At 40.3% G+C, this 25,055-nt stretch overlaps 1 protein-coding gene across 1 annotated transcript in view; it reads left to right on the forward strand.

Annotated features, from left to right (window-relative positions):
- Positions 1 to 25,055, forward strand: part of DSCAM (DS cell adhesion molecule) — a gene marked incomplete at its 5' end in the record, with an annotated part of 743,491 nt that overhangs the window by 468,914 nt on the left and 249,522 nt on the right. The window contains one exon of the mRNA XM_060009865.1: positions 6,184 to 6,303. Within this exon, the coding sequence (XP_059865848.1) occupies positions 6,184 to 6,303 (120 nt within the window). The remainder of the gene's footprint in view (positions 1 to 6,183; positions 6,304 to 25,055) is intronic.

A 25,055-nucleotide genomic window follows, 5' to 3' on the forward strand; every position in this document is an offset into this window, starting at 1 on the left:
ACATTTTTGTAGTTTGGGTCACTGGGAAGATTTATGAAGACTTAATTTAAAATAAATTCACTGTTATCATAAGAAGTTAAAAGAACAAACCCTTGGCAGTTATGCACGTGCCTCATGACTTACACTGGCAGTGGATGGATGATCACCCTAATGTCACACTCAGTTGGGTGACCTTGGCATAGATGAAGCCATTTTGAGGGAAAGGACTGAACTTAATGGCAAAACACGCCTGCCCTTTGGTTCTGTTATTGGCTCAGCACCACTGCGAGGAGAGCTACCAGCACTGTGATTTCCTATCTGCGATTCCAAAGGTCAGTTTTCTTACACTTCTTTATATCTTATGACGGGTCTGTTGTTTCTGGCTTTTAATGGTGAGCTGGCACACAGTGAAACAAACACATTATCTAAAAAGCCCTTACTTGACCTTTATTTGGCAGGAAAAAGAAAACTTATAAAAGGCCACTATCTAGTTGCTGTTTGTGGACCCAATTTATGATACTATAGTCATGCTATCATTTTGCTTCATTCATCCATTCATTTTTCCAACAAATACTTGTCAAGCACCTATTTTATAATAGATGCTGTGAGTGCTGGGGGTACCATGGTGATCAACACACAGAGAGCAAGTCCCTGCCCCATAAAACTTAGTAACAACCTAAATGGGAAAAGAATTTGAAAACCAGTAGATACATATGTGTATGTATAACTGAATCACTTTGCTGTACACGTGAAACTAACACAACAGTGTTAATCAACTATACTCCAATATAAAGTGAAAAGTTAAAAAAAAACTTACATTTTTCAGAGCAGGAGAGAGGCAATGAACACACAAATGATGTCAGGTGTCTACCTGTGGTATGAAAAGTAAAGCTTGGTAGGAGGATTGACAGTGATAAGGGAATGGAATTTTCAGATGCACAGGGTAAGCCTTTCTGAAGAGATTTTTGAAAAGAGACTTGACCAAAGTGAGGGAGTGAGTCACAGGTCTCTCTGTAGGAAGCGAGTTACAGGCAGAGAGACAAACAGGTACAAAGACCCTGAGTCAGGAGTGGGTTTTGTGGGTTCAAAGTACAGCAAGAGACCAATGTGCTCACTGTTCAGTATGAGAGAAGTGGGGGGCGGTTATCTATTCTGGGTATGACAGGAAGCCACTGGAGGTTAGTTTCCAGTGTCATAAATTAACTCTTACCTAGACTTTGATCAATTACTATGTTGACTAAATGCCATACAGCAGAGAATGGCAATATTTATCTACACAGGACCCCCATCTTCCGCTGCCACCACCAAGTAGCTTCCGGTTTACCTTCAATAAAACTGAATCTCTGTCCCTGTTGACAGATAGTGAAACCTACATCCATTCTTTGGAAATATATAGCTACTTAGAGGCCATGAGTTCCAAACATAAAACACTGGACTGCACCTAACACTGAAAAATTCCTGTCCTATTATTTACCTGTCCTATTCCTCTCTTAAAAACAGCAAAAATAATTCTTCCCTTTAATAAACAGACCAAAGCCAAAGATCACATATTTTAAACAACCCTCATCTTAAGCATCATGAAGCAGCCAACTCTCTCAAAGGAATCCCCTCAAGACTTCAGATAGTGTCAGGCTACATGGGTCCTATGACAGGATTTGGGTATTTTAGAACATATACATCTCATGTGACTCTTTTTAGGGGGACAGGAGTGTTGCATGTACATGCAATTATGATTCATAGAAATGTATGGCAACAGTGGCCTGCATTGCCTTTTGGGGATGCGACATAATTATTTGGTTGAACCCATCCCTTCTATTTCTTTAATCACCCTCATCCCCACTGGAAAAGTCTCTCTATTGGAAAGCCAACTATATTGGTGGATATGTTCACCACAAATAAAGTGTTCTGCAAATAAAAGGAAACCAACATATAGTTTAAAAAAAAAAAAAAAGGAAACCAGCAACTTTGAGGAATTATAACCAAGACAATACAGAGTCTTCAGTCTTTAGGTCCTATCATAAGTTTTGGCCCAAATCATGACAGTGCCGACAGCTCTGCATCCTTCCACCTCCAGTTCTGTATCTCGTTGGCCAAAATCCTCCTGCAGTGCTCTGTGCTTTCTTCTGTTAGATGGTGCTTCTAGACCCATACTCCTCAAAGACCTTGTACATTGAGGTCACTCTGATCTGAGTTATTAACTGAGCCATGCTACTTTGGATAGGGTCTGTTTCCTAGTCTTTAAAACTGGAACAATAATATCCATTTATTGATTTGTCCATTCCACAGATATTTGCAGAATACTTTCTATGTTCCAGCACTGTGTCATGTGCTGGGGTGCAATGGTCTGCAAGAAAGGCATGGTTCTTGTTCTCCCAGGTGTGCAGCCAGCTGTGGGAGATGGGCATTTAAACCAGCAACACCAAACGTGTGGTAAAGGCTACGACATGATAACGCGGGATTCTGTGGAGGCACTCAGTCTTGTCCACAGCATCAGAAAAGGTGTCCCACACTAAGTGAAATTTGAGCTGAGATGTAAATACTACTAACTGATAATTTGTTAAACAAAGAAATACAGAAGCCTATGTGAAGACCCAGGGGGAGCTGGAGAATAGATAGACTGGAGCAAAGCTTACAAGAGGAAATGTCAAGAGATGAAGCTGGAGTGCAAGGACCCAAGTCATAAAGAGCCTTCAAAATATCGTAAGGGTTTCAGTTGTGTCAAGGGACAATGCGAAGGCACTGATGATTTTAAGCAGGGAAGTCACATCATGTGATTTCTCTCTTAGAAGGATCTTTCAGGCCATTGTGTGCAGAATGCATTCGAGTGGGCCAGTAGGTAGCAGGTAGACTAGTTAGGAAGCTGTTTCATAAATCCAGATAAGAGCCAGTTTTAGCCTTGTCTCAGGTTAAGTCCCCCTGAAAGCAGAGTGTGAGGTATAGGACTGGCTGTAGATCACTTATTTGAGATGTAATTCCTGGATCCCAGAGTGAAAGAATGAAGGGAAATGAGATTAGGAAAGGAGGGGAAAAATAAGTAAAAGTTGCTTTAATGAGCTAGTTGCTGCTGTGGGCAACTGGGGCTCATTCCTTCTGGGAACCTTCCAAGGCATCACACAGAACAGTTGTTCTCAAAGGTAGTCTCTGGATCTGCAGCCTCAGCGTCACCTGAGAGCTTATTAGAAAAGGCAGTGTCTTGGATCCTGCCTCAGACCTACTGGGTCAAAACTTTTAGGGACAGGGTTCAGCAACTTGGGTTTTAATCAACTCTTCAGGTGATTCTGACACCCTCTGATGTGTGAGAAGCACAGACATAGAGCACACCTTAGAGTTGTCCAATAGGATTGGAGGAGGGAGAGGCAGGGCATTTATCCCGACGCCCACCCCTCACTGGTTGCACCCATGAAGGTGAGTGTTTGTTACTTTAGAGAAGGCCCTGAGAGAGCAAAGAGAGACTCCTGGTCTTGGTGTGGTGCCCTGGCAAAGTGCATGGAGCTGTCCACCCTGCGGTGCTGAAACCAGATGGATGGAGGAACTTCACCACACACCCTGTCTACCCATCATGACTAGGACACGGCAATGAAGATGAAGAGAATTTGAGGATATGTGACACATTTGCAAGAAAGAATCATCAGTACCTGATACAAGGAGATTAAAGAGGGGCATATGAAAGATAGTTCTCAATTTTATGGGCCATTTCCTTCAGTAATTGCCTTACACTTACAATATGTCAGTGGTTATTTTCCATGTAAACCTCTGTGATCGGTTTTTAAATAATATTGCTTTGGATTAGAACCAAATCGAGGGGAGGGATCATGGATCAATTATAATTAGACATTCTTCCAGAGGAAATGCAAGAGATTAGCTACCCTGCCCATTTGACAAGAGATTCCTTGCTCTTAGCAGAATTTGAGCCAAATAGAATGTACATGATTGCATATTTACCTTCCACCCTGGGCAGAATGATTCTGACATGATGCCTTAAACTTTGCAATCTACCCTTGTGGTTGTTAGATTAATTTTACTAGAAAACTTTGCTCTATAAAATCTCCAGCATTTTCTTCCTAGGAATAATTTGCTCACCATGAGACAGACACACCTTGTCACATTTTTTTTTTTTTTTTTTTTTGTGATACACGGGCCTCTCACTGCTGTGGCCTCTCCTGTTGTATAGCACAGGCTCTGGACGCACAGGCTCAGTGGCCATGGCTCACGGGCCCAGCCGCTTCACGGCATGTGAGATCCTCCTGGACCGGGGCACGAACCCATGTCCCCTGCATCGGCAGGCGGACTCTCAACCACTGCGCCACCAGGGAAGACCTGGGAACTCATTTTATAGCATTGGTATGGGGATAACATGAATTAAGATTGTAAAAGTTGTCAGAAGTGCCTGGAAGATATGAAGTGTTGTAGGAGTGTTGGTTAATTTAGTAAATGCAGGTGTGTCCAGCTTTAACATCATTAATAAACACAGTTTCCAACGTGCACATTATTTAATTAAATAATTTGCACAGCCAATGGGTCTTTTCATAGTGAGCAATTTTATTTCATTTAGGTGGTATTCTGAGACAAATGTAGTCTATAGAATGTAAATATATTTTTTAAAAGTGATAAGGGGGCTTCCCTGGTGGCGCAGTGGTTGAGAGTCCACCTGCCGATGCAGGGGACACGGGTTCGTGCCCTGGTCCAGGAAGATCCCACATGCCGCGGAGCGGCTGGGCCCGTGAGCCATGGCTGCTGAGCCTGCGCGTCCGGAGCCTGTGCTCCACAACGGAGAGGCCACAACAGTGAGAGGCCTGCATACCGCAAAAAAAAAAAAAAAAAAAAAAAAGAGTTCCCAGTTTACAGATAAGGAACTCGAAGCTAAGAAACATTTGACAGCTTACACAAGATGACCAACCTAGAAGTAGCAAAGTTGGAGATCAAATCCAGGTGTTTAGCCTTTGGTTCTGTGCTCTTAGTCATCACTCTCTGTTGTTTCTTCCAGAAACACAGCAGTGAGTTCCATCTCTAGCTGCTCCTTGTCTTGATTTTATTCCCCCCTCCTTGGCTGTTTGATGGGCAAAGTGATGTTCACTATGGCTCATGCCATTTCAATATGCTCCTAAGATCCTAACTAGTGTAGACTCTAAACTTCTCCCCAGTCCATTTCATGTGGTGGCTGGAATTCCTATATATCTTTAACACAAAGGACCACATTTTTGCCTCAAAATGAAGAATTCTGGAAATTGCAATGCAGAAAAGATTAGCCTTATCAGGAGTTGTGGAAAGGAGGGGAAGAACTCCCACATTTGCTAAGTATCTGATATATGGTGGACATAATCTATGTCCTCTCACCTAGTCTCGTGACAGTCTCATTGAAAATCCATCCTGTAATTAGTCACTGATCTGCTGGAAAAGATTTCTGGATCCTAAGACCTTTAGATGCTACCTTTCTTAGAAGAATCTGTCTCTTCTCTTTAAGAGAAGACTTGAATACTCTTAAAATCACAAGAACAACTCAAAACATTTATGTTCTCTTGGCAGGTACTTTTTAAGCAGAGTGCATGTGTATATTTTGGGTAGGGCTGGTGTGTCTTTCAGCATCTCACAAAACTCACCAAATAAGCAGTTACTTAATCTGTTTTTTGTTTTTTTTTTTTTCAAATCGGTACTCTATAAAGCCTTCACGGCGCCTCCCTTCAACTGGTTTCCATAGTCCCTTTTTGGCTCAGAAGGGTACTGATGTCAGAAATAACGGTCTATGTGTCTTTATCAGATTTTTAGGAAATGTTCAATACCATGTTGTGTTCTTTACTGCCTTTAGGAAGAGACTATTAATTCTCCCTTCATCTCCTGTTAGAGGAAGAATAGATATTGGATGCTTTAAAAACATTTCATACCCAAGAATGGATCCCCGAAGATCTTCCATAACAGATCAAAAACAGAATGTCACATTCCCTTGGTTTAGTCAAGCTGCCACACTCCAGAGTCCAGTGCAAAGCAACTTCCATCTGCATCAGATCATTGATATAATAAGAAAAATCACCTGCACTGAAATTGCTTCCTTAATTGGCCCCTAATTACAAATCCTCTGCTTTATTTTCACATATATGTAAAGCATTCTTTGTACTTTCATGCTTGTTAAAATTCTTGGATTTCTTAAAATCACAGCTTTAATAATCTGCAGTCTTGTCTGAATTACTGGTGGCATTTCTCTCTTTTCAGTTCCTCCCAAGTTTGTGGTTCAGCCACGGGACCAAGACGGGATTTATGGCAAGCCTGTCATCCTCAATTGCTCAGCTGAGGGTTATCCTGTACCCACCATCGTGTGGAAATTCTCTAAAGGTATGAAGTTACTTGATTTGCTTGTTATCTACCAAATGTATGTTATATTCTAAAGGATGAGATGAGCATTTCTTGCAGAGATGTTTCTTACAAATATATACGTCCCCACCTCCACCAAGTGTATCCATCCTTCACATACACCCTCCACCAAGTGTATCCATCCTTCACATACACCCCTACATAAACCCACCTAAGTGTTTTCATTTGGGCCATGAAATGTTCTTGTATAACATGCCCTTGGAAAGACCGGGTAGGGGAGGCAGTTTATGTAAGTTATTTCAGCACCTGGGAAAACTCTACCTTGACTACCTGGGAAAGCTCTACCTTGACTACCTATGTCGGATGACCATGATCTCCTTGGGGACCCCTGCAAGCCCATACACATGGAAAAACAAGTATAAATTGTCAGAATTACTCATTGTTGGAAAATTATTTCCCCAGTATTTAGATAAGTAAGGGTAAGTGGCTTTAGAAGGTTAAAATAAAACTACTGGTTGTTTTATTTACCTAGATACCATAGATATAAAAAACTACCTATCATCTCCTTGGTAGTCTCTTTTTAAAAGCAAAATTTCACCCTTAATCTTGCTTTCTCTTCAAAGGCAAAGCAATGTTTCCCAGTGTTAAGGTAACACTGTAAACATTACATAAATTAAAATGAGCAGTGTTGGAAACTAATGAGGGAACCATTCTAGACGTGGTAAAAATAATTTATTTCTATCTTATCACTTTCTCCAGGAAAGTTTCCTTAGCTATGCTTACGAACGTGTTGGAAATACTCTTTCCTTTCTCATTCACATAACTTCCTTCAGTAATTTATTAAACAGGTGAGGGCCAAATATATACTGATAGGATGAACAAACAACAAATAAAGAAATCATGTCTTTTTTTCCTAACAATCTTAAGACTTAAGGTATATACTGTGTTGCATTTTCTTATTGTGAAAGTAACAGCAATCAGAGAAAAACAAACGGCCTACTTGCCACAGTTCCTTTTGGTGTATTTCCTTTAGGGTGGAGGAGCAGAGGGAGGAAAGAGAAGGATAGATACCATTTGGTTGGGGGGAGAATCAATTAAATTTGTTTTAAATCCCTGAGATTACTCCCCTGTAGCATGCCACCTACATTGTCCATGTGAAAAGCACTTTATCCCAAAATAAAAGCCTGTTATTCAGAGTATCTGCCCACGTGACTTTTTATTTGGGGCCATACTTGTAGCCCTATGTTGCATTACATGGAAACAAATAGCATCCATTTGATTTAATGTGCTTTGTATCGATGTGCATGGAGTTTATATAGATGTTACAAACATTTCCCATGATGCTTGTCTTCTTCAAAATTATTTCTAATGCTTGACATTGTGTGGATGTTCTTTCTTTCTCTTGGGTTGTTTTCCATTTCTCACTATTACAAACACTGCAGAAGTGAACATCCTCGTGTGTTAGTTCAATGTGCATATGTGTGGTTGCTTTCGTTTCCTTTTTTTTTTTTTTTTTTTTTTTTTGAGGAACCTCCATACTGTTCTCCATAGTGGCTGCACCAATTTACATTCCCACCAACAGTGTAGGAGGGTTCCCTTTTCTCCACACCCTCTCCAGCATTTATTGTCTGTTGATTTTTTGATGATGGCCATTCTGACCGGTGTGAGGTGATACATCATTGTAGTTTTGATTTGCATTTCTCTAACAGTTAGTGATGTTGAGTGTCTTTTCATGTGTCTGTTGGCCATCTGTATGTCTTCTTTGGAGAAATGTCTGTATAATCCCTAGAAGGGAAATACTGTGATCACACTGAAGGCTCTTGGTCTGCACTGGACCAGGACACATTGGAAAATATTAGGGCAATTTACACACTGACCAGTAGTATGAAGCTGTGTATGTATTGCACCCTCACCAACTAGATAGTATCCTTTTTTCCTTAGTCTTTACTATGTGATGGGTGAATTGTTTTAATTTACAAATTCCTGTCTTAATTTACAAATTTAGATTACTAATGATGTTGAAAATGTTTTAGCCTTTGTTTACAGACCATTTCATTTTCCCATTTGGAGAATTTCTCATTCATGTTACTCTCACACTCATCTCCATGTCTCATTTATTTGAAAGAGTGTTTTTCATAGATTAAATAACCCTTTGTCTGTTATGGGTGTTACAGACATCTTATTCCTTCCTATCACTGATGTGCAAATTAAATTATAGAAGCCTTTTTACCTTTGAACTTGATATGCAATTTAAAATCATTAAGGAAAAATTTAAAAATTGCAGCAAACAAATTTTTAAAAGTTAAAATCCCCCTTTAAAAACATCACTCAAAGATAACCAAAGATAAACACTGCAAACTTTTTTTTTAAGATATTTTTTCGATGTGGACCATTTTTAAAGTCTTTATTGAATTTGTTAGAATACTGCTTCTGTTTTATGTTTTTGGTTTTGTTTTTTGGGGGGCCATGAGGCATGTGGGATCTTAGTTCCCTGATCAGGGATTGAACTTACACCCCCTGCATTGGAAGGTGAAGTCTTAACCACTGGACTGCCAGGGAAGCACCGATACTGTAAACTTTCATCTAGCTTTTCAGGCCTGTCTCCCTGGCAAATATATATATCTGTAGATATACATATAATTTTATGTTTTGTAAAAAATTGCGAGCATGTGAGTCTTCCTGATCTACAACCTCCTTTCTTCAGTTAATAATAGGCTATGAATGTCTTTCCATGGCAACAAATATGGGTGCTCACTGTGACTTTTTAATGTCTCTGTTGAGTTTCTATTCATACATCAATAAATACATCTAACTTCTCTTGCCTTTGTTAGGACTGAATTCAGTGACTTAATGCCACAAGGGTTTACTCCTTCTCATAAGAGGAATCTGGGAGTAGATAGGGCAGGATTAGTTTTTCTCCCCTGAGTCATCAGGGACCCACACTGTTTACATCTATCTCTCTGTCACTCTTCGAAAGCATCTCCCACCATCAGTCAATGGCTACTAAGGTCCAGTGGCCACTTGCACATTTCCATGGACGAGGAAGACCACAGAGATAAGGCTCTCACACCCACCTGAGTCAGTTCCCTCTAAGGACCTCTCCAGACTGTGTGATAAATCAATTCTGCTCATGTCTCACCGGCCAGGTCAGCCCTCGCCACAGGGGTTCTACAGGTTGTGTTATAGCTAAGCATACGGCCGTCGTGACTACAACCCAGGCTATTTCACTAAGGGGGAGGATGGGTGCTTGGCAACCAGGTGTGTCCAACACTACTGTTGGATATTGTGTTTTTTCCCAGTTTTTCACTATCGTAAAAATGTCACAGTGACTTCTATCTCATTGATCTCTGTACATGTGTCCATTTTCTCTCTGGTGATAAACTCCTATAAGTAGAATTGTGGTTCAAAGAGTAAGCAATTTCTATAGATTTCAATACGTATCGGCCACTTGTCATCACTTTTTTCATCTACACTCCTTCCCACAGTTTATAGTAGTGCCTGTTTCTTACGATGAGAATAATGCCAGGTATTATGCTTGGTTTTTTAATATTTTTCAATAGAATAGGGGAAATGGTATATTATTATTTTAATCATGCAAGTAGCAAAGATGTTTCTTAAGAAAAATTTAGCCTTGCTTATGGAATATGTTTCCCATAATCAAATAGTCACTAAGAGCATAAGTGCAGTTCTTCTATGTTACACACACACACACACACACACACACACACACACACACATCCCAGACTCAGGCTGTTTCTCCAAGAGATGCAATTTAATCCTGAAGCTTCAGAATTCCAGAGTAAATTGCAGTGGTTTAAGGGCAGCTATTGCAGAAATGAAACAATCTTTCCTGAAAAATAATGTTATTACAGTTTTGACCTTGGGTCTGGATACACAAAGTCTAAGACATTCAATTCTGTCTCCTGCTTTTTTTTTTTTTACACGAACAAACAAGACTTCTTGTCAAAAAGAGATTTGAAAAAAAAAATCAGGGTTTAATACCATGGTGGGCCTTACCTGCACTCACAGAAATCTATAGCTAAGCAAATGTATGTCATTTATAGTGGAGGAAGTGGGTTTCAATTGCTGTCCTGGGGACCTGGACCATCCCCTTGTTAGCTGCTAAAGGGGAAAGAGGGGCTGACTGCACATCTTTTGCTCTCTGGCCATCCAGAAATAGGGCCACTTCTGACCTCCAGGAATGCTTTGGTCAGAGGAATGTTCAAGGACAAGAGTCAGGACATGCCTGGTGTAGAGAGTGGGAGAGCAGTGGGGAGTAGTTTATATTTAAAATAGGGTTATCAGAGGAGGCCCCAGAAGAAGGTAATGTTTGAGCAGAAACTTAAAAGAAATGGGAGATGAGCCATGTGCATATCTGGGGGGAGCACTGAAGGTCAAGGGGTCAAAGCCGCGGCAGAAGTGGGTTTATACCTGGAATGTTCCAGAAGCACCAAGGTGGACAATGGAGCTGGGTCCTGCTCACTCACTGCAGTGGAGTGAAAGGAGGTTCTGGAGGTCCCAGCAGGTCAGATTCCTCATCTATGACCTTAAAGATGTGGCTTTGCCTGGCGGGGGTGGGCGGGGGGAATGCAGGCAGTGGATCAGAGTTGTGACAGCGGCGTTCTCCTTTCTTCTGCTGCCCTGCGGACACCAGAACTTAGCAGGCTATTGGAGTAATTAAGAGATGCCATGTGCTCTGCCTAGAGTTTTCAAAGGACCCTGTCGGCCCTAGGTGGAAGGCAGGAATTGCATCTGGAGGCCGGTTAGCAGGCCTTTGCTGTGATGTGGCCTGGACAAGCTGTCAAGAAGGGACGAGTAGTTGATTTCTGAATTCATCTGGCTGATGGACTGGATGTCGAAGAGAAAGGGAGCAGTCCAACAGGATGCCCGGGTCTTTGAGGACAGTGGAAGTGCCACTTACTGAGACAAAGCAATGTCAGGAGAGCAAATCGGCCCAGGATCAAGATCAGAAGTTTGGGCCTCATTCTCTGTAGACACAACTGAATTCTCAGTATACGCAATGATACATTTTCTAAGTATCCTAATTTTTTATCAATAAATGCCTTCTCCATGGTCAGGGCTTATCCCTTCCATGTTCTGCTCAGCCAGTGTATGCCCCACTTTGGTATCACCTCAGTTCTATGTTAGATTGATCCCCTGCTCAATGCTAGTCCTTTAGCTACAGTTTTCCAGCGAGGAATATTCCAGGTTCGTTCTTCACAATGGCTTGCCTCTTGCCTTTTTGCACATAAAGAGAGTTTAGCTTGTAGGAGTTGGTAGCTTGCATTATTTCCTGGGAGGGAACAGAAGCTGCCTGATGTCTCCTTAGAAATGACTCTTTTTTTTTTTTTTTTTTTGCCTGCATGCACCGAAGAGCTGACTTTGAAGTCCAGTAAATGTATAGTCTATGCCTTGATGTTATGCATGTGGGGTCACTTTTCCCCCAGATGTGTCATGTGCCTATTTAATATGTAGATTCAAATCATCTTTTATGTAAGAAAATTCTTCTCGAATCATGTCTGTAAATATTTGTTCTCTTCCGTGCTTTGCATTTGTGGGTGTGTATATTCAAAGTTCATCTCAAGTCACAGAAAATCTACAAACTAAGACAACAGAATGAACTGACTTTGTTCCGAGAGAAGGGGATGGGTGACACCTGGCACCAATTTGGGTCTTTTCAAGGGTTAGGGTGCAGAAGTCATCTATTTGCAACATGTCAACAAAGTTATGGAATTAATTTCCAGATTTGTTCCCAGGTATTTTTGAAAACATTTTAAGGTGCTCAATAGATTTCTGTCTTTGTTCCTTTAAGATCCGGATATTCTGCCTCTGCCCAGGAGGTAGCATGGTGACCTGGGTCTCTGACTACGGGGCCATCAGATTCCCTTCACCTGTCTTCCAGAGGGTGTCATTTTCTCTCTGATTTTTTAACTGATTTACTCCTATTTTACTTTGTTGGATATTTTCTCATGTTTATTCTCTACATCTTTTTCCCCACAAAGTCTGTTCTCCTTTGTGCTCTCTCCAATTTTGCCTTCATATTTGTGATTTAATATTTTCCCTTCTTTCTCCAGTTCCGCCAGCTCACATTTCATTCTCTCTAGAGCTCTTGCTTCATAGACAAGTAGTTATTTTATTCACAGCTTTCATCTCAATCATGGCGTTCTTCTGAGGAGATTTCATTATAGATTTCTGTCTCTATTTTATTCTTCCATTTTCCTTGTAGTATCTTTGCTAGATCCTGGCTTCCTTTTGAGTGCTCACATTTGAAGAAAATGCATATCCCCAGGAACAGATTGCTTTGTGCAAGTATCTGGTTCCTCCCTGATCCCTCTTTCACTGATCTAAGACACACAGCAGGTCCAGAGAAGCTGCTGCCTCACCCGGCCTGTGCACACCATGGTCGCTGATGTCTGTTGCCCCTCAGATGTGCTCCCCGCTTTCACGATGCATACGCTGCTGATGCTTGCTCAGAGTCCCAGCCGTGGGCTATCTCGCCTTGTCTTTCTGCATGTACCTTTTTTTTTTTAAGATCTTTATTGGAGTATAATTGCTTTACAATGGTGTGTTAGTTTCTGCTTTACAACAAAATGAATCAGTTATACATATACATATGTTCCCATATCTCTTCCCTCTTGCGTCTCCCTCCCACCCTCCCTCTCCCACCCCTCCTCTCCCACCCCTCTAGGTGGTCACAAAGCACCGAGCTGATCTCCCTGTGCTATGCGGCTGCTTCCCACTAGCTATCTAGTTTACATTTGGTAGTGTATATATGTCCATGCCACTCTCTCACTTTGTCACAGCTTACCCTTGCCCCTCCCCATAACCTCAAGTCCATTCTCTAGTAGGTCTGTGTCTTTATTTCCATCTTACCCCTAGGTTCTTCATAACTTTTTTTTTTCTTAGATTCCATATATATGTGTTAGAATACGGTATTTGTTTTCCTCTTTCTGACTTACTTCACTCTGTATGACAGACTCTAGGTCAATACACCTCACTACACATAACTCAATTTCATTTCTTTCGATGGCTGAGTAATATTCCATTGTATATATGTGCCACATCTTCTTTATCCATTCATCCAATGATGAACACTTAGGTTGCTTCCATCTCCTGGCTATTGTAAATAGAGCTGCAATGAACATTTTGGTACATGACTCTTTTTGAATTATGGTTTTCTCAGGGTATATGCCCAGTAGTGGGATTGCTGGGTCGTATGGTAGTTCTATTTGTAGTTTTTTAAGGAACCTCCATACTGTTCTCCATAGTGGCTGTACCAATTCACATTCCCACCAGCAGTGCAAGAGTGTTCCCTTTTCTCCACACCCTCTCCAGCATTTATTGTTTCTAGATTTTTTGATGATGGCCATTCTGACCGGTGTGAGATGATATCTCATTGTAGTTTTGATTTGCATTTCTCTAATGATTAATGATGTTGAGCATTCTTTCACGTGTTTGTTGTCAATCTGTATACCTTCTTTGGAGAAATGTCTATTTAGGTCTTCTGCCCATTTTTGGATTGGGTTGTTTGTTTTTTTGATATTGAACTGCATGAGCTGCTGGTAAATTTTGCAGATTGATCCTTTGTCAGTTGCTTCATTTGCAAATATTTTCTCCCATTCTGAGGGTTGTCTTTTGGTCTTGTTTATGGTTTCCTTTGCTGTGCAAAAGCTTTTAAGTTTCATTAGGTCCCATTTGTTTATTTTTGTTTTTATTTCCATTTCTCTAGGAGGTGGGTCAAAAAGGATCTTGCTGTGATTTATGTCATAGAGTGTTCTGCCTATGTTTTCCTCTAAGAGTTTGATAGTTTCTGGCCTTACATTTAGGCCTTTAATCCACTTTGAGCTTATTTTTCTGAAAAACTGAAACCATTTCCACTAAGATCAGGAACAAGACAAGGTTACCCACTCTTACCACTATTATTCAACATAGTTTTGGAAGTTTTAGCCACAGCAATCAGACAGGAAAAAGAAATAAAAGGAATCCAAATTGGAAAAGAAGAAGTAAAGCTGTCAGTATTTGCAGATGACATGATACTATACATAGAGAATCCCAAAGATGCTACCAGAAAACTACTAGAGCTAATCAATGAATTTGGTAAAGTAGCAGGATACAAAATTGAGGCACAGAAATCTCTTGCATTCCTATACGCTAATGATGAAAAATCTGAAAGTGAAATTAAGGAAACACTCCCATTTACCATTGCAACAAAAAGAATAAGATATCTAGGAATAAACCTACCTAAGGAGACAAAAGAACTGTATGCAGAAAATTATAAGACACTGATGAAAGAAATTAAAGATGATACAAATAGATGGAGAGATATACCATGTTCTTGGATTGGAAGAATCAACATTGTGAAAATGACTCTACTACCCAAAGCAATCAACAGATTCAATGCAATCCCTATCAAACTACCAATGGCATTTTTCACAGAACTAGAACAAAAAATTTCACAATTTGTATGGAAACACAAATGACTCTGAATAGCCAAACCAATCTTGAGAACGAAAAATGGAGCTGGAGGAATCAGGCTCCCTGACTTCAGACTATACTAGAAAGCTACAGTAATCAAGACAGTATGGTACTGGCACAAAAACAGAAATATTGATCAATGGAACAGGATAGAAAGCCCAGAGATAAACCCATGCACATATGATCACATTATCTTTGATAAAGGAGGCAAGAATATACAGTGGAGAAAAGACATCCTCTTCAATAAATGGTGCTGGGAAAACTGGACAGGTATCTGTAAAAGTATGAGATTAGAACACTCCCTAACACCATGCATGTACCTTTGCTCAGTGTACACTGTTGGCTGCACCATCACCTATATTGTGGTTGAAGTTTTAGCTATTTCCTAATTTCATGCATAAAAGAGTTTGCATTTTCTATTTCTCTTTCTCCCATTTGCTTTTTTATGATTTCCAGGAAGAAAGGAAATGCTGTCTTTAAAGAAATTGTTTTCTTTTTTTATACAACAGGTTCTTATTAGTTATCTATTTTATACATATTAGTGTATTTATGTCAATCCCAATCTCCCAATTCATCCCAGCACCACCACCCACCCACCCCTGCTTTCCCCACTTGGTGTCCATACGTTTGTTCTCTATATCTGTGTCTCTATTTCTGCCTTGCAAACTGGTTCATCTGTACCATTTTTCTAGATTCCACATATATGTGTTAATATACAATATTTGTTTTTCTCTTTCTGACTTACTTCACTCTGTATGACAGTCTCTGGGTCCATCCATATCTCTACAAATGACCCAATTTCGTTCCTTTTTATGGCTGAGTAATATTCCACTGTATATATGTACCACATCATTTTTATCCATTCGTCTGTTGATGGGCATTTAGGTTGCTTCCATGACCTGGCTATTGTAAATAGTGCTGCAATGAACATTGGGGTGCATGTGTCTTTTTTTTTTTTAACATCTTTAATGGAGTATAATTGCTTTACAAATTCATGTGTCTTTTTGAATTATGGTTTTCTCTGGGTATATGCCCAGGAGTGGTATTGCTGGGTCATATGGTAATTCTATATTTAGTTTTTTAAGAAACCTCCATACTGTTCTAATGCTGGTTTTATGCTACCATCTTTAAACCCTTTGAACTTAAATCCTATTGTTTATGTATTAAGGTTTATTAAATTTGAACTTTACTTCAGAAAAATTAAGGAGAAGTAGTAGAAATCATCAGTTAAGAGAGTGGGCTGAGTGCAAACCCCAGACACACACCATCTGTCTGTGTTACTCCAGGAAAATTACTTAGCCTGCATGAACCACAGATTCCTCATATGGGAAGCAAATGAAATAAGGGGAGTAATGTGATGATTTAATAAGATGGTTCATAGAAAACATTTATTATGGTGCCTGGCATAGCAATTAGTCAATACACGTTCGCTGTTATCATCATCATCACTGTCGTCATCACCTCAGCTCACACAGTTACTCAATTGTACTAAAGCCATTTATTTCCTAGCCCAACCTTTTCCCACTAACTTTAATTCCTTTATAGTCTATGAAAGAAATGTGTCTGTTGAAATCCATCTTTTATCCCTCTCTCTCTTGCACTGTCTGTCTGGCATCAGGACCGTGCATACTAGAAGTTTATCTCTTCCTAATATGTTTTAATATCTCATACAACACTCCTCCCCTCATTGTTTTTTCTTTTTAAAAAATGTCCTAGATTTCTCACATGGATTTTTATTTGCATATTTCTTCTAGATGCAAGTTAGGCTAATTTTATCAAGTTCCAAAAAAATATTCTGAAAAATTTGGAACACTTTAATAAATGTAAAGGTTAGCATGGAGAACATCAGTATCATTAAACTATTGAGCCTTCCCTGCCAATATCATGGACAGTCTTTCCATTTATTCAAATCTTTTTATATGCCCATTATAAATTCTCTTGCTTTCTTACTATGGTCTGTGGTAGTGAGTATTTATATCAGCTTCTGCCGATAGTTCTTTTTGATCCTCTTTGGTTTTCTGGGTGGAAAGGTGTTACATCTATAGCCAGTTTTTGTTGACTCTCTGCAGCTGTCCGTGTCTCTTTCTTTTCCAAGCAAAGGAGAAGTGCTTCTTAATCTGGGGGGAGTTCCTATCTTCTTCCACTCTCTAGTACATAGAGAGGCTGCAGTGGGATAGGACTCCCTATTTCCTGCCTATTTCTCTCACCCCCTCCCTGTGCCCTTCCTTCTCTTACCTGTAGCACATTCACATGAGACCAAAGTTTCCTCAACTGCAGTTTTTCCTGGAGACATCCAAGAATCCATCACTATTTGGTGCACAATAGTTTTTCTTTTGCTCAGGCATCTCCCTCTGTCCCCAGAAAGCTGTTGGAAGTTGTCCTTCTGTTCCCACAAGGTATACTCTACCAGGGGTCCTGGCTGTCCCTTACCTCCTGGGTCCCAGAAGTGTCCTCTTTTGTTTGGTGTCAACCCACCTGCCAAAACCCTCCCATCTTGCCATAGACTCCTTTTCTTTTCTTTTTTTTAAAAGCAACTTAAAAAATGTCATGATTTCTGTGGATTAGGAGTCTGGGCACATCTTAGCTGGGTGCTCTGTTTCGGAATCTCTCATAGGGCTGCAGTCGTTGGCCAGGGCCAAGTCTCATCTGAACTGGAGGAGGATCCACTTGTAGGTTCAGATGGTTGTTAGCAGAAGCTGTAGACTCTTTATAGGGGCCAACAGGGACTTCAATCCTTTGTTCAGAAATCCATAGGAAAAAATCTGACACTCACAACAGTTCTCTGGATATTTCCATGCAATGTACTCAATTCTAGACTGAGAAACAAATGTGTGCTCAGTACACCTGGTCGGAGTGCTCAGGTGACCCTTCTGGAGCCTCCTCCTACCTCAGCGCCTTGCCCTGGAATGCTTCAGCTTGGTCCTGCCCACACCCTCTCTCCCACAGTCAAGGTGACATCCCAGTACCTTCCACAATCCCCAAGGCCTATGTCTCCAAATGCCATGAAGAATGTGCAGCATGGGACAAGCCCAAGTTCTCAAGTATGTTAATTGTAGGACATTTTTTCTACCAAAACCAATTCCAGACCTCCCTGCTGAGTTGACCGCAGCCACCTCTTCCTCAGCAGTCAAGAGATGGCCCCCACTGCAGGTCCCCTGCTTTCCATTCAAAAGATAAGTCCGGATAGGGACAAACAATCAAGAGACCAAAAAACAAAATAATAATAAGTCCCTTAAATGAGATTGTTCCTCTTTTCCCCTGTAGGAAAACAGGAGGTTTCCTATTGAAGTAACTCCGTGGGGAGGCCCAGTCAGGATTGTCCTTGGGTCTCTGGACCCACAAAGTTCCTTCCTAAGCTCTGGTCCCTTAATCCTATTTCCTGTATCCTTGCAGGTTTCACTCTTGTCCTGACCTTGGGCCTGAGCTTCCTTCTTGTTTTAGCATTCAAGGCATTTAGCTTCATTTCTTTACCCTCGTGGCCACTTACACTCTGACCTTGAATGCCAGATCACAGCCTTTGCTCAGACCAAGTGTTGCTTTCACACCCCTGTCCTAGAAACTGGATCTCTGTCTTGGTTATCTGCTTGGCCCTTGGTCATCTAATCCTGTCTCACCTCCCTGCCTGCCTGTCTGTCTGATTACCACCCAGAGCTCTAACCACGCCTGCTCCCAGACTCACCACTGTCCCGCTTTCTGCATGGGTTAGGATGCCTCCAAGCCTCCATCCCCATGCATCCGACCTCTTCTGTCCACTGGTTTACTGGACCTGCAGTCGTCCTCTCGGGTCTTTCCAGCAACACCTGCTCCAAACTCCTTCACCAGGCTCGTCGAGGCTATCAAGTCTCACCTATCATCCAGTGTCCCTTGTCCCCATGCAAATAGGTGACAAGCTATGAATCTAGAATAAATGCAGAGAAAGAGCTCAAAGAATCTAAACAGGAGAAAGTGACACCTCCCTGTGACGTAAGTGGTGAAAATAAACCCAACTTCAAAGTCAAATGTGGTTCCCTCAGGTACAACAAAAGCAGCTCTGCTTGTCTGTTCCCAGGTAGGAGCAATGGATCTCACTGAACAATAATGAGTTCTTGGAAAAGGATGGTGAGCAGAATGGAGAAGATGAATGTTCATCATATTGGTGTATTTCCTTTTGATGGTAGAATAAAACTCACGAGGAATGGAAAGCTGCGGCCTTTCCCTGTGCTGAAATAAGCAGAGTCTCCATGGCTCTGGGAGCTGCATCAGGACCATTGTAGATGCCCCACCCCCACCCAAGGAAACTGCAGTTACCCCGAGCCTTGGTAGAGTCACCAGGACAATGGCCCCAGGGGTCCATCTGGCCCTCCCTTCTTTTTCTCCACTCCTCTGTCTTCCCTTTCTCTCATTGTCTTTCCCCAGGAACTTTCTAACCATCCTCTTGTGAATAGCGACAGCCACACTGAGGACAAATGTTTGGGCATCTCTTGCTCCAAGGAGGTGGTGACTGAAAACCTTGTATGGTCGACACAGCTGCAGGGGCAGCTCGCAGCCCATGGTCCCAATGCAAAGCCCAATGGTGGCATCAGCAAAGTCCAGCCATTCAAACTGCCTCTGGTATCGCATGTCCCATCAACAAGTGCCGAATCGTGGCAGTTCATGGTTCCATTTTCTGATAAGTAAGGGACCAGTGTTCCATCTTGATGATAAAAAGGATGCTTGCAGATTAGGTACAGAGTAAAAGTCATGAATGAGCATGATAAACTAGTGGACCACCAAATTCTACAACCCCTCGGCGGGCACCAGTCTAGGCCACCTAAGTTCAGTTGTTTTTATTGGATAGAATTCTTCAGGATAGACATAAAGAGATTAAAAGAAGAAAGTGAATTGCACAGTGAACATAATTATATGCAAATTTACAAAAGAAGTAACCTTGATGCTGTCCCAGTTATGGTGCAGTGTTTTATCAAGTAGGAATTTAATACAGGGAATTAGATGCATGCATAGTTTTAGAAGGATGGGAGGAATTCAGCTGCCTTTTAGGAGCTTGACAAAAGTGGGAGCCAGGAGAGGCCACGTCCATCTGTGGTTCCAGCTGCCCCAGAACGAAATTTGTTCTCCCGGACTTGGATGTTTGGCATCTGCCCATGCATCGACTTACTGCTTCTAAAGGAGAACGACGATTTCTCCTTCCTTGCACTTTCCAAATCGCATTCAAGTGCCTCTCACTGGTGAAATATAAACCAGAACTGTGACAAATCAGCCGAGGAAATGTTCTTCTCAGGCTTCCCATCCCTGAAATTTAGGGAAGACTTTAGAAGTGCAGCAGTAGTGCTAAGATCAACAGACAATACCTGATGCAAACATATAGACAAAACATGATGTGCACATCGTGTACCGTGTGGAAGCTTCTTTCTTTGGGCTTGGGAAGAGCCCTCCAGCCTGGAACTGGACCCATGTCTCAGGACTCTGCCTCTGTCCTCTTTGGGATTCTTCTCTGGAACAGGACCCAGAACCCAGCCCTCTGTCACTGATCAAGGGTTCCCTTCCCAGCAGCCACACCTGAAATGGGTGCACCTGCTGTTTCTCTGGGTACTTGCTCTCTCCTCGTCCTATCCCCACCCATCTTTATAGCTACTCACTCCCTTCAGCCCACCAACTGTTCTCAGAGGGCCCTCTCCCTGAGCAAGGACAACAAACTCATTCCTCAGGAAAACACCGCCCTGTTCATAAGGACGAAAGGGACTGTGTTTTGACTCCTTGGTGGGGAGAAGGAATAGCTTATTATTTGGGTGCAGCTCAGGGAGTAGAAAGTGATCTACTTCTTCCTGTTCTCTTCCCCTCCAAAACAATGTTCTTTCACCTGCCAGGTGACTCTCTGCATGTGCTCATTGGCCAACTTCTTCTGGTCTCAGCATGTGGACATTGACACCCATTTGCATTCATGCAGTCTTGTTCCTTTTCTTGTGAACAATCTATATAGTATGTAAATGAATTCCTTCCCATTTCATATACGATGACATTAAGGATGCAGACAGAATAAGCTACTTGCTCAAGGGCAGAGCTCCTAAGTTTAAGAGATAACATAGGAGCCCAATTCTGCTGACTCTTAGTCAAGTGCTCTCACTTCAGATCAGCAAAGACTTCAGAGGGAAGAAAAGATGAAACAATGGCCGTATTTGTTGCTGCCTTCAAAGTGGGCTCACTTGGTGATACTCAGCTATTCTTTTTCCACTATTCCTACTCCCTCAGTTCTTGAGAATCCTGCTAGGTGTATCTTTTCAATAAATAATAAAGGTCACACAATATGAACATACTCAGTCGTTCTGTGGGTGCCTTACATAATGTGTGAACATTTGCTTTTCATGTAACGGAACATTAAAATTTTCCCCACTTGACCCCAGCTATCCACAGAAAACTGACATCGTTTTAATTAATGGCTTCTGGTTGCTATAAGTGTATCTTCTAGTTAAGTATGCAAAGTACTTACCTTATGCTAACAAGATTGCAGAATTTTGAAATACTGTGTGCACTGTGTTAAATTTTGTTCTTTACCATAACGATGAATCTGAAGTAGATGACCTATAATTCTACCAAACCATGGCCAAGTCCACTTCCCTCAAATTAAGCAGTACTCATCACTGGGATTGTTGTCCTTATGGTGGATGAATTACTCTGTTTAGCAAGCATGGTCACATTTATAAATGGTATATCCCTTCAAGTTAGGTTCATTTTCTGATGAAAGGAAAAAAAGATTTAATGGTTTTCAACTGCACTTATACTTTATCTCTGTCTCCATGAGGACATTTTAATAATGAAGAGGCTTCTCTTGGTCAAGATAGGAGTTAATAGATAATCCTTTTCAGCTATTTAATTGAGAAAGCTTAGCAATGTAGCTAAATTTTATCTTGTAATTCTTTACTATAAATGTGTCAAATATTGTAAGTATTTTTCTGGTGAAAATTCTTTGAGGAGAAGAAAACATTTGTGTTTTTGATGTGAACGATCCTATAACTTTCTCACATTCTATCAGCTTTTTATTAGGTTCTCAGGGATTTGTAACACATTTTTACAGAATCTGTAAATCCCATAGCATTTTCAGATTTCCTGGTTTGCTGCCTTATGGAGACATTTCTTAAATCCTACGTTTGGCTGAATTTCCAGGTTGTGTGTAATAGTCTAGATCTGGCTCCCAGCTTGCTGTTAACTTTGAGAAAGGTATCAATAGCCTTTACAGATTTTTCAAACTGTCAACCAAATTTAAGCACTTAAATAAAAATCAAAGGCTTTTTCTTTGATTTTTAATTCCTAATAATATTTTTTATCCTTACCCCAAAGAAACTATTATCCTTAAGAAGGAATTTTATAATTTACGAAACCAGATCCTTAAAAGATACAGTAAACTTTTATAGGAGAAAAGTATGATCATCTCAATAGATGATGAAATGGTAGCTGATAATATTCAACATCCAGTCCTGATTGAAACAACACAAACAAAAGTCAAGTTTTGTAAAATAGGAAAATAGAATCACTTTTAGGAACCAAAGTGCTTTGGCAAATGAAGAGGAAAAAGACAAAGTTCAATAGATCCATGAGCAAAGAATGTAGATAGAGTGTTCACCAAAGAACAAGTACAAATTACTGATACATTTATAAAAAGATGCTCAGACTTATCTGTAAGCAAAAGCAACCAAAAAATATACAAGTTAGTAAAACCATGTAAATTAAAATAATGGGATATATACTATATTGATGAAGATCAAAAAGATTAATAGTGTACATGTGTGAGGAAAAAATTAACCCCAGCCCCAGGAAATAAAATTGCTCTTTTACTAAGCAACTTAGCAATATATTTTAACACTTGGATGTGCAGAATTCCACTCCAAGTATTTATCCAGTGGAGTTCCTACCACTATATCTTTCTTTCTATTGATGGATTGATTGACAAGCAGAGAGGTTCATTGCAACATTGTCCTTAGTCTTGTGGAGTCGGAAAGAAATAGTCAACTAATCATAAACTGATTAAATAAATAGAAGCAGAAAGTAGAAAAAAACAGCAATAGTGTGTGCTTACTGTGTGTCACACAATAGCTTAAGAATTTAAATGCCTACACTGCCCTATGAAGGAGGATCTATTATTATCTCCATTTTGCAGGTGAGGAAACTGAGGAACTAAAAGGATTCCTGATTACCTAGTTTTTCACAGTGTATTGGGGATCTGTGGCTGTGTAACAAATTACCCCGAAGCTTAGTGGCTTAACAATAATAAAGCACATTTATGATCTCTGTGGGGCAGGAATCTGGGTATGGCTTAACTGAGTACTCTATTTCAAGGTGTCTCCCAGCACTGCACTCAGGCTGTTGGCCAGGGATTCAGTCCTATCAAGGTTCATCCCACTCAGGTGGTTGCTGGCAGGTTTCAGCTTCTCACAGACTGTTGGCTGGGGGAGACCCTCATGGAAGGCTCTCCATAGGAAGGCTCACAATGTGGCCACTCACATTTACCCAGTGTGAGGGTTCTGACCTCAAAGAGAGATTGACAAAGAGGCCACCATCTTTTGTAACCATAGCTACTTGCCTTGGATCCACCACAGAGTAGGTGCTTAGTAATTGGACAATAAACACCATTTTGTATAGACAAAGCACAATTTTATATGTGCTTATAAAAAATTAGGAAGGCTATAGTCCCTTCTTTTCTCCTCAAGATAACGGGATCTTGAGGAGAAAAAGAGGGAAGTTACTTTTTTACTGTTTAAATTTTTGACCAAAAATTCACAGATTCCTAATCTGAAATTCTCATGTTTTAAACTCCAGTAGATAAACTTGGAGATAGCTTTCATCAATTATTTTCCAAAATCAACCATTCATTTAGTGATATGTTCATTATCCATCAAACATTTCTTTAATTCTTCCGTGAACTTTCATATGGATTAAGTTTATTTGAGGGGTACGCGGGCCTGACACTGATGTGGCCTCTCCCATTGCGGAGCACAGGCTACGGATGCACAGGCTCAGCGGCCATGGCTCACAGGCCCAGCCGCTCCACGGCATGTGGGGTCTTCCCGGACCAGGGCACGAACCCGTGTCCCCTGTATCGGCAGGCGGACTCTCAACCACTGCGCCACCAGGGAAGCCCCTGGATTAAGTTTTAAATGATCTATATTATATATGCTTCTGTTGTAATTTTTCATTTTATACATTTTGATAATTTTTGACTATTCCCAAGGAGTGAACAGGTGTAAGGATAAGAATGATTTTGTTCATTTCATCTCATTCTATAAAATAGTCAGTAGCTGCTACTGGGGAAATCAACATATTGAAGTTATTAAAAACTACTATTATGTTTTTAAAATTTTTTCACCCCTGATTTTGAATTCTTTTTGAATAAGATAAATTAAAACCATTTTTCTACTTAGAAAGATGTTACGATATTTCACACCAGATATGAGATAAAGAACTAATCCAAGTGTGTGAGTATTATTAGTATATGCACCCTCTTCCAACTTTACAATTATCTTACACCTATATACTTTTTTTACATACCTTTAAATCAGATGTCAGCCAACTATAGACCACAAGCCAAATTCTTCTCAAAACCTGGCTTTGTAAATAAATGTTATTGGAACATAATTGTGCTGTTTTATGTACTTTCTGTAGCTGCATTCATGCTTCAATGACAGAAATAAGTAATTGTGACAGACTATATGGCTTGCAAACCATAAAATGTTTATTATTTGGCCTTTTATACAACAAGATTTCCAATAACTGCCTGAAAATATTAAGAATTTTTATCCATGAACATGGTATAATGCCCCATCTCTACTCATCTAGGTCTTCTTTACTTGTGAGCAACAACTTTTACAGTTTTCAGTAGACCAGTCTTGCAAATATCTTGTTAAATTTATCTGTAAATATTTCAAGTTTTCATGCAAATTTATTTTTTTTTAATTTCAGTATTGCTTGTTACTAATATATAAAAATAAAGTTAACTTTGAATTTTGTATTTTGATGTATACTATAACTTTGCTAAAGTCATTTACAATCCTAGCAACATTTTTGTAGACTCTTTCATTAACTATGTAAATAATTATGTCATCTGTGAAGGAAGACAGTTATATTCTTCTTTTCTAATACATATGTATTTTATGTCATTTTCTTTTTGAATTGCTCTTGATAAAATCTTCAGAACAATGTTGAATAAAAGGACCAGACCAATCATTCTTGTCTCTTTCTTGATCTTTGGTGGAAAATAATTCGTTTTTTAGAATTAAGTGTGATGTTAACTGTAAGCCTTTTGAAACCTTTTATCAAGTAATTCCGTTCTA

The sequence above is a fragment of the Delphinus delphis genome, chromosome 4 (assembly GCF_949987515.2).
Source record: "Delphinus delphis chromosome 4, mDelDel1.2, whole genome shotgun sequence".
Lineage (NCBI taxonomy): Eukaryota > Metazoa > Chordata > Mammalia > Artiodactyla > Delphinidae > Delphinus > Delphinus delphis.